Source organism: Anolis carolinensis, chromosome 4, assembly GCF_035594765.1.
Source record: "Anolis carolinensis isolate JA03-04 chromosome 4, rAnoCar3.1.pri, whole genome shotgun sequence".
NCBI lineage: Eukaryota > Metazoa > Chordata > Lepidosauria > Squamata > Dactyloidae > Anolis > Anolis carolinensis.
Window position 1 is genome coordinate 183591820 of NC_085844.1, and position 10365 is coordinate 183602184.

A 10365-nucleotide genomic window follows, 5' to 3' on the forward strand; every position below is an offset into this window, starting at 1 on the left:
GCGGGTTTTATGATCAAGCAGGGATTTGAACTCTTGTCTCCAGAGTCATAATTCTGTGTCCAAATCACTATACCACAGTTTCTAGGTTCACCTTAGAATCACCATAAGTTGAAAATGATTTGAAGGTGCAAACAACATCCATGCCATCAGCAACATGTCCTTCTGTATTTAAGGACCTATATCAGAACTTTCCAAAATGTCAGCTGCAATGTATAGGTATGTCACACAAATGTAATGAGAAATCTTTCTGTGAAATAAACAATACCACCAAAGTGTGGAAACTCAAAAATGCCTGGTGACAAGGTCTGAGTGTCTTTATGTAATATTCCCCCAAATATTCAAAAGCGTGTGTTCATCCTGTCAACATCATACATCTTGTTAAAATGGTGACTAGTTCTTTTATTAGTGCTATACATTTTTATTTACATATTGTTACTCATAAATGTATAGTATTATCTTATAAATCATATACTTTAAAAATATAACAAAAGGTTTTTATGAGATATGTAGTGTCTCCATACATTTTGTTTTTACAATTTATCATGGGCCCGTATTTCTTATACGGGGTTGGCTGAACCTCCAGTTTGCCAGTAAAACTGAATTACTATGTCGTGAAACTATACGTATCTAAGAAGTGTATCCCCCAAATAAAATATTTGGAAAGCCATTATTGTGTTATTGAAATAAAGGTACAAGAAAGTGACAGAGTTTGCATTTTTCTGCGAACCAATATGTTCCGAATGGGGAAATGTGGAATTAGTATTTGCAAATATTTGTGGATGTGCATCCAGTCTTTACGTACAATTGTTGCATACTATAAAATCACTTGATATGCAACAAAGGAACTTGGAAAGGTTTTCCTGTTTTGCTTAAATGCAAATCGTGCAACTCAAGATGTCGTTGGACAAGATCCTGTTGTTTAATAGTGACTTATATAAGTCCCATTAAGTCAGTTGGTCTGCTTGAGTTGAAACTGCTTGGATACAACTATTAACTGCATTCATTATTTGTTTTCAAATAGTCTGCAATTGCTTTACTACAGAGCTTCTACTGTTAATCATCAGCCATTCCAGATTCTCCAGAGGCAACAATCTTTCTCATCAGAAGAGGATGAATTGCTTCTCTATGGTGCTTACCAGCTAAGTTGAATCTTAAGGCAACAACAGAAAACATGAGCCCGCCACACAACAAATAATGTTCCTTTTTTCCTCAGGAAATCTTGGATATTTTAAAAACAATGTGAGTGTCTATCTCTGGCTTCTAATTTACTTATCACTAAGCCCTGCCCTGGACTCATTGAGATGGAATTGAACAGAGACACAGCTTGATATTCATCAATTGAACATAGCTTTGTATTATTTTTACTACTACTTTATTAATTTTATTAATACTTTATTAATAGTACTTTACTATTATCAAGAATATTAATGGTAATGTTTTAAAAATGTAAACGCTGTAACATTTCTTGTCACAGAACTGATAAATACACAGAAATCCTTCCAGAAAAAAGTTCCAATGGTACCTAATGCTTCCCTCATGTAGAAGAATGAAAATGAAGTTCTTACCGGTTCCAAGAGGTAGGCTACAACTTACTGCAATTGTTCTCACACATGCAGAAAGAGCCAGAAAGCTCTTGCCCAACTCTTATAAATATCTTCCTTATGATCAATATACTAAAGTGCACAGAATGACAGATTGGTGGCTATTTGCTGTTCAAGAACAGAGAACTGTGTAAATGCTCAGGTGATATACATGGTCATAATTTATCTTTGCTACATTTTAATACAGTTTGAAAAAAACAGGATCCCTACTTTCACATTAGTAGCTTATCTATGCATTCTTGTACTTGTATAAGCATCTGCTCACACCTTCAGATGAACATGCAGAAGTTGGATAGCAGGTGTGATCCAAATTTCTTTCTTGCATACCTGCATATTGAATACCTGATAATGCTATAGATTTAACTGTATCACATAATGTAATGCCAAATGCAGAAAAGCAGACATGAACTACGTATTTGACAGAAGCTTTTGCAAGCAATAGTTCCTTGAGTACAGTAAGACGCCCTCATAATCCCATAGCCATGGTTTCATTTATCTATGTCCAGGGAAGAATGATCTCTCTAGGCATTTTCTAGGTCCTCCAACTGATTTTGTGGTCTCCTTCCTCTGGAGGTAACCATAGAGTTTCATTTTGGATATAGCAAAATCTTTGAGAAGGTACCTTTCTAGGTCCTATGATATGCTGGAACTGGAAGAGATGTAATTTAATGGTGTTTGATCATATCTCTGATTTCATGCAACTGTGATCCAGCTGGGAATGTATCCCACACAAATACAGTGGTCTTACTATGTAAACTTATTAGACAGTGGGTCCTTCCCACCCAAATAAGAGACTGATGGGGGGAGCATTTTTCCCCTGGGAAACATGATTGGACTTTATTCAGATAATGAATTTACAGCTCCACGTGTTCCTAAAGTAATAGTTTTCCCACAGGCAGCATAGGCTTACTGCGTTTGCACTGGTTATTGCTGCCTATAAATCTGCCTATAAAAGTCCCTCTTTTGCTCTATTATTTTGAGCATGTGTGTGCTTGCCTTCAAGTCATCTGTTGACTTTTGATCCCCCTTTATTTCATAAAGATTTCTTAGGTGGGAAGACTCTTCCACACATGCATATAACCCAGAATATCAAGGCAGAGAATCCCACAATATCTGCTTTAAACGGAAATATCTGAGTCCACATTGCCATATAACCCAGTTCAAAGCAGATAATGTGGGATTTTATACAGCTGTGTGGAAGGGGCCTCAGAGGTCAGTTCTTTACTTTGAAATATAGGATTCAACAAAGTTTTTGTCCAGGATGAGATTGGTTATATTGGGCAAGCTCCTGTCAGTCTTGCCCAATATGGCCAGAAATGGGGAAATGATGTCCCTCTGGAGTAGCAAAAAATTCTACTTCAGTTTTAGACTTGAAAGCTAAGTAAACTTAAAAACCAGAAGTCATTTTTAAAGCCACATGGGAACATGTCAAGGCCTTGTTGGGACTGGTATTCTCATTACCTTCATGATTAGGTCTGCTGGCTTGACCTGTTGGGAATCAAAATGTAACATCTGGTGATGAACACATTCCCTGATCCTGTTTTAAAGCAATTCTCATATTGAAAACAGTGCTGACATGGAACTAATTTGGAAGCTTTCTCTTATTATCATAAAAACATCCCCATCTTTCCTGCTCCATTCCTCTTCCTCTGGACTTGCCTGAAACTGCTAAATGATGGCTGGACAACTGAATTGATTCCTATCAAGCTAACAATGAGAAAGAAAGGAGGCTAGAAGCTACTTGCAAGCTTTCCTTCCAACCACCTTCAATTCCAACATGGGAAATTAAATAAAGTATGAAGACAGTATTCCCCAAATTATGTCCACAATAACTGTGACACAGTTGTAGGCTGACTGTGATACACTGATTTGTGGTGGTTGGATGTCATGGATGCATGTTCTAGTCAGGTAGGATGGGTTTGCAAGTGGGTGGACACAGCATTTCCTGCAGAAGTGAGAAGCCATGTTTCGACAGTCTGACTAGACATTTACCACACTTCTTGTTTTGATGGTGCAAATGACACATGAAGTCATTTGGAAATCTGAACCTGATGAATTTCTGCCTAGTATTTAATTATCATCTCTTACTACAGTGCTTCTCAACCTGTGGGTCCCTACAGGTTGGACCTACAACTCCCAGAAATCCCAGCCAGTTTACCAGCTGTTAGGTTTTCTGGGATTTGAAGGCCAAAACATCTGGAGACCCACAGGTTGAGAACCATTGTTTTACTAGATCCACTATGTACGCAAGAAACATTGCACACACTTACTCATCATTTCCAAGCATACTCTCTGGGCAGACCTGTTTCTTGTAAGATGAAAGTCTGTGACAGACACATGCAAGGAGCTCTTCTTTTTGTCCCTTGCCTCGCTTGTGCATTGAATCTTGTGCTCTACTGAAAATGAGATTGATAATGCCTCCCCACTATTAAAATCATTTTTAATCCAATGGAAATAGACACTAATCCAGAAAAAAACCTGTAGAAGTATGAATGCTTTCATTCTTGATGATTTTGGAATTTTCCACCAATAACAATAAGGCATATCTATTTTACAGTGTGTGGTGTGTGTGCTTGTCTGTCAGAATCATGGTTCCAAGAACAAAAGACATTTAAAATATAGCATGCTTACTAATGGGATCCTGGAACTGCTCATCTGTAACTTAGTTCTTTAAAATTAACTTTAATGTGTTAATAAGTTTGAAACCAACTGTGCCATCTTCAGTCACTAGGTTGCTGACTTCTGTAACTAGCACATAGGTTTGCAGTTGATACAGGCTTTGTGGCTTAAGTCTGAGGAACAGAGTAATGAGGCTGCATCTTCACATAATGGCACTCTCTGAATCGACATTGAATGGGCAGATGCCCTTTTCATGAGGCTATAGGGGTACACCATGGCAACAGGTATGTCTAGAGTCTCAACGGTCATGCTATTATTAAAATTGAGCAAGCACATGTTGTATCACTTGGAAGCCATGAAATTATTTGTGAAAGCTTGTTACTATCAAAGGATAAGCCCAACCTGAACAAATTGTGAATGCTCCTTGTCTTGTTAATTAAAGTGGTAAGAGGATACATTTTGTTTGCACATAAATAATCGGAGAACAGCACCATAAATTAATGGGGGAATAACAAACCTGGATTGCAGTACTGCAATCTTGTAATCCACTGTAATGTACTCTGAGTTTCCCCTGCCTATAATGTGGCAATAAGAAAATTGAACTACAGTGAAACTGTTCTGGGTGTAGTGCTTTTCTATAATCACGGAACAATCTAACAAGACTGCATTTAAAATGGTGGAAAAGGCCAAAGAAAAATGAGATTTTGTAAAGCATATCTTGTAAATGAGCACAAGATAGGCACATTTTGGAAAAGAATGGAAAACTTTTAAGGATGTTGGGCTCGGGCTGTGGCGCAGGCTAGAGAGCAAGCCAGCTGTAACCAGCTGCAATGAATCACTCTGACCAGGAGGTCATGAGTTCGAGGCCCGCTCAGAGCCTATGTTTGTCTTGTCTTTGTTCTATGTTAAAAGGCATTGAATGTTTGCCTATATGTGTAATGTGATCCGCCCTGAGTCCCCTTCGGGGTGAGAAGGGCGGAATATAAATGCTGTAAATAAATAAATAAATAAATAATTCAGCCTCCTACAGCACACCAAGGATCACGTTTCTCACTGCCATAACATGCTACAGAAATGTAGTTGTATCAAAAGGTGGAAAAGACCATCTCCAGTTAACTTGAAATTAATGTTCTAAGTAAAAATGAGCCTTGTACTAGGTAGAATTATGCTTCCTTGAGGTTTTCAGAAAAGGAATTCTCCTCCAAGGAGTAAATTTTGCCACCTTGTTTTAGGATGTTTATTTCAGGGGCATAAGTGAACTTCTTAAGCACCATAATTCTTAACACGTAACATTTTAAAAACAATGATATGTCCATTTAATAGAAACAACATGAAGCAATGCAACATAAAGCAATACACAGTACACTTCTCCTTCCCTAATATTCATAAAAGGAAGAAGATAACAGTTTGTTCCACTTCATTTATATATGTTGCTTTTTCTTTTTTCAAAACGGATGTACTACAGCAAAAATACTGGAACTGTTCAGTACAAAAAGAGAACTCAAGCAATATACAAGTGCCTGTGCTTTGCTTACGTATTACTGTGGGTATTTGGAAAGCTGTGTTTTCAAGGCCAATAGTTTTACTTCGCCATATTAGTGTATGCTTATCTGTATGAACCAAGTGCTGGATCACAACACTGAGGGCGCATCTACACTGTAGAATTAATGCAGTTTGACAACACTTTAACTGCCATGGCTCAATACTATGGGATCTTAGAGGAGCTGTAATTTGGGGAGGCACCAATGCTCTTTGGCAGAGAAGCCTAAAGACCTTGTAAAACTACAACTCCCAAGATTCTACAGTATTGAGTCATATCAATTAAAGTGGTATCAAGCTGCATTAATTCATCAATGTAGGTGTACCCGGGAAAAGGTCAAAAAGAGCTACCCTTGACTCAACAAGTAACAAGTTGTCTCGTGATCCACCCACAGATCAAGCTACATGTGTATCAAACCCCAAAAAACAAACTAAAAGAAAGTGATAGAGGCAGTCTAGATTAGAGGCTTTGTATCTAAATTAAGATATCTTAAGTGCTTTCAGATATGACTATGTTTGCGAGGATTGCTGGGACGTTCAGCCCAGCAACATTTCAAAGGCTACATGATTCCCATGTCTAATGTAAAGAAATACTGGAAATCTGGAAATGCATCCAGGTTGAGTATTCCTTATCCAAAAAATGCCTGGGAACAGGATTTCAGTTTCCTCCCAAATTTTCGTATTTGCATACATGTACACAATGAGATATCTTGAAGATAGGACTCCAGTCTAAGAATGAAACTTATTCATGTTTCATATGCTTTTTGTACACATAGGTAAAGGTTTCCCCTGACGTTAAGTCCAGTCATGTCTGACTCTGGGGGTTGGTGCTCATCTCCATTTCTAAGCTGAAGAGCCGGCGTTGTCTGTAGACTCCTCCAAGGTCATGTGGCTGGCATGACTGCATGGAGCGCTGTTACCTTCCCGCCGGAGCAGTACCCATTAATCTACTCACATTTGCATGTTTTCGAACTGCTAGGTTGGCAGGAGCTGGGGCTAAACAGCGGGCGCTCATTCCGCTCCCGGGATTTGAACCTGGGACCTTTCGGTCTGCAAGTTCAGCAGCTCAGTGCTTTAACACACTTCGCCACCGGGGCTCCTTTTGTACACATAGCCTCAGGATAATTTTATAAACAATAGTTTAATAATTCTGTATATGAATCAAAGTTTGTGTACCTTGAATCATCAGAAAGCAAAGGTGGCACTATTTTAACCACTTATGTGGACAGCTGGATTTTGGAATATTTTTAGATTTTGGATTTACAGATAAGGAATACTCAACCTTTATTATTCTAGTGAGAGCAGATGTGTGCTCTCCTGTCCACCAGGTGCTGCTCTCCTTCCATATGCAGCATGAAATCTGAGTTCTTAAAATAAAGAAATTCCTAGAGAGCAAACTCCATTTAGTAGAGTTTGGAGGGAAGGAGACTAGAGAGACCAACTTATACAGCAGGAATGAAGGTCAAGGGAGAGAGTATGGGAATTTAGGAGGGAATCTCATACAATCCCATGTAGGGAATACATAAAATAGCATGGTAAAAGTCTTTAAAAATAAAATGTCAGATTGTTTTCCTTTTTAAAAATAGGCATCAGCCTAAAAAGTTTCATGCACAGCAACAAATGGCTAGAAAGAAACTACCATCAACAGAGTCCACCCCTCTAAATGCCTTTGAGCCTTAATGTAAGATATATTTTCTTCATTTTTGACCATGACAGATTTCCCATATAAAAGGCCCTAAAGACATAGAAACAAATGCTACAGAGCATAACATTGTTTGCATGAAATAACTAATCATTGGGGGACTTTGCACAGTGTTTTTGGCTAGTGTTTCTGCCCCTCTTAACAGATGAAAAATAACCCGGTTGTGCCCATTTTCAGCCGCTTGGTCTCAGCCAAGGTCAATGTTCTCATACTCCATGTGGTCTGAGTCCTCTAGTTCAATCCCAGGCACCAGGTTGTAATAATCAGACTGGTTCATGTAGAGTTTTTCACGGTCTGCTGAGTCCTTCAAGACGTCCGTCACACTCACAGTCTCAGCTTCGGACTCACCACCTGTGACACCTTCCTCGGCCACAGCCAGTTTGTTGGACCTCGATTTGTCGTGGTCAAGGCCTCCTTGCACCATGAAATCCTCAGAGGATCCCAGTTTGATCTCTACCTCCTCATAGAGGTCTCTGTTGCTCCCCAGTAGTGCCGCTGAAGGCTTCAGCAAGACTTGGTTTCTCAACAAGATGTTCTTCTCACTTTCTGCAGCAGATGCAATAGGCAGATCACAAGGCATGTAACTGTGATGGTCTCCTGACCCTTTGCCACCATTCCTCTCCCCCATTGCTAGGTGGCTTTCCTTCCTGCTACGGATAATATAGCTAGTTTTTTTCTTCTGTCTGCAAAAGCAGCAGATGACCAAAACTAGGATAGCCACCAAAGGGAGGCTGATGAGGAGAGCAGTAAGGGTATGGTTCCGGCACAGATCCTGCCTAGGAATGTTCTTGAGGTTCAGGCCATGGAAATGTTGCGGTGTGCTACAAATTATCTCAGTGTCCAGTAGTGCAAGCTGAACTTTGTCCACATTTCCAAATAAGGTGCAAGTGCAGTCCCAACTGTTGTTGGAGAGGCCTAGTTCAAGGAGAGAGGATTTAAAAATCCCAGAGGGGAGGGAAGTTAAATTATTAAACTCAAGGTGAATGACCTGGATTTGGTCAGATGCTTCCAGGAATGCTTCAGGTAATTTCTGGAGTTGGTTGCTCTCTAATTGAAGGACATGCAAATTGGGTGCATTTTTTAGGAAATTGTCTGGGAGTGTACTTAGCTGGTTATGGTCCAAGTGTAGAATCTTTAAGGATGACGAACCGTTATCTGCTCTGATAATGTCAGATATGCCACAGTTTGAGAGGTAGAGCTCTCTCAATCCCACAATTCCAGCAAAAATGCTCCAGTCCAAGGTGTCAATGGTAGTCCTGCTAAGATTCACACAGCACATCTCAGGAACCAATTGGGTCTGGAATAGATGGAAATCAATAGTAGTGCTACAATTGCAAGCCTCCTCCAGAGATCCCAAGGCAGGTTCTGTGGCAAACAGGGCCATGACAAAGAAGATGAAAGTCCACCTCTTGTGACCTAAAGCAAAGAAAGTGCAAGAACCAGTCATTTCTCAGAAGTTTATGCAATTTGTAACATAAGTTTTCTCATGTTTCCCAATGGTCAATGCCCAATCAAAAAGCACGGAATAGTATTTAGCTTGGAGGCAATAGAAATAATGGCATTACTTATAACAAGCTACTTTGTGGATAACAAGACAACCTTATATTTTAGTGCAACGAATAATATTTAAACATATCTTGGGGAGTAATTTGGCACAACTTGTGATTTTTTTTGTATTTTTAACTGTAGTTTTTAAAAAAGAACTAAGCAATTAAAATAACATTTAAATACTAAACAGTGACTAATGTTTACAAGTTACCCTTATTAAAAAGCAACACATGTGTTCTATCTTAGTCTTCTGAATAGTTTTATGAAAAGTAAAAAAAGAAATAAATGTTAGGAAAATTTAGGAGTATGAAAATTAGGAGCACAACTCTGTTTGGAGGCTCACTACTGTTTCTGTCCAAAAGCTCCCAACAACTCTGTGGCCTAATGACATCAAAAGTCTTTGTTCATGCTGAGCCATGGAGACTACGATGGTCTGGGTGCACCATCACAAAAGAACATTCCTCCTTGATTTGATGGCAAGGAAGAAGACACAAAGATGACAGTGCCATGTCTATTCTCACACTGACACAAGGCTTGCACTATACCAGCACCTTGGCACAATAACCTCCAAAAGCAGATTTAAGACACTACCAAACCACATTGGTCACTTGAGCCACTTGTGTAGTCACAGTGAGCAGCTGGGCTCCCTTCCAGAAATGTTCACTTAAGGCTGAATATACCATAAGCTACTAGGTCAGGCAGAGGTGGAATAGATTTTACAGAGAGAATTTGGGCTTCTCCTTGAATAGATAATTTGGAGCCGGATTAATGTAATCACTCTTTTTTAAATCAGGGAATGGTTTAGCAAGACTGCAGTGAGACTCACATAGCCCTCCAGACACTGCTTGAATGAAGTTCCCAGTATTCTTCTGAACTGGCTGGTTAGGGCTATTTCTGCTTGTATCTGGAGGGCCAAATCTAGATACAAAACCCAGTTCAAATTCTCTTTCCTAAAACTATGTGATATCCTTCTTGGCCTTTTTTTCCTCCCACTTCCAATATAAAGTCCTGGAATCTTCATATACAGAACTATTTATAAACTTTATTCAGTTCCGTCTCCCATCATAATGAAGATCTTGGCTTCCTCTCTCGGCCCATCTTGATTCCTGTAATATGCTCAGACTTCTTTTAGGCATGTCTGCTTCTCATCTTTTTCTCTTCTCCGGTCTGTCCCTTGCTTCTTGTTTAAATATTTCACCGACTTCCATTTTCATGTGACATTCACTTTAAACATCTGCTCTTTGCTTCCGACTGCTAACACTTTTTGTTCCCCAATACTTGCCTTCCCCTCTCCCATTTTTCACACACACAGTTTTATTCCTGTACAATGCTCTGCTGCTTGACATACAGATATAC

The 10365-nt window shown here is 39.3% G+C and overlaps 1 protein-coding gene across 2 annotated transcripts in view; it reads right to left on the reverse strand.

The window, feature by feature from the left end:
- best4 (bestrophin 4) overlaps positions 1-10365 on the reverse strand; it is a 37166-nt gene that overhangs the window by 16900 nt on the left and 9901 nt on the right. The window contains exon 2 of one of the 2 annotated variants that reach the window (XM_008109539.3): positions 5443-8877. The exons of the other annotated variant lie outside the window; for it this stretch is intronic. Coding sequence (XP_008107746.1) covers positions 7649-8877 — 1229 coding nt within the window. The 3' untranslated portion in view covers positions 5443-7648. Of the gene's footprint in view, positions 1-5442; positions 8878-10365 lie in introns of those variants that run through there. 2 annotated transcript variants of the gene reach the window in all.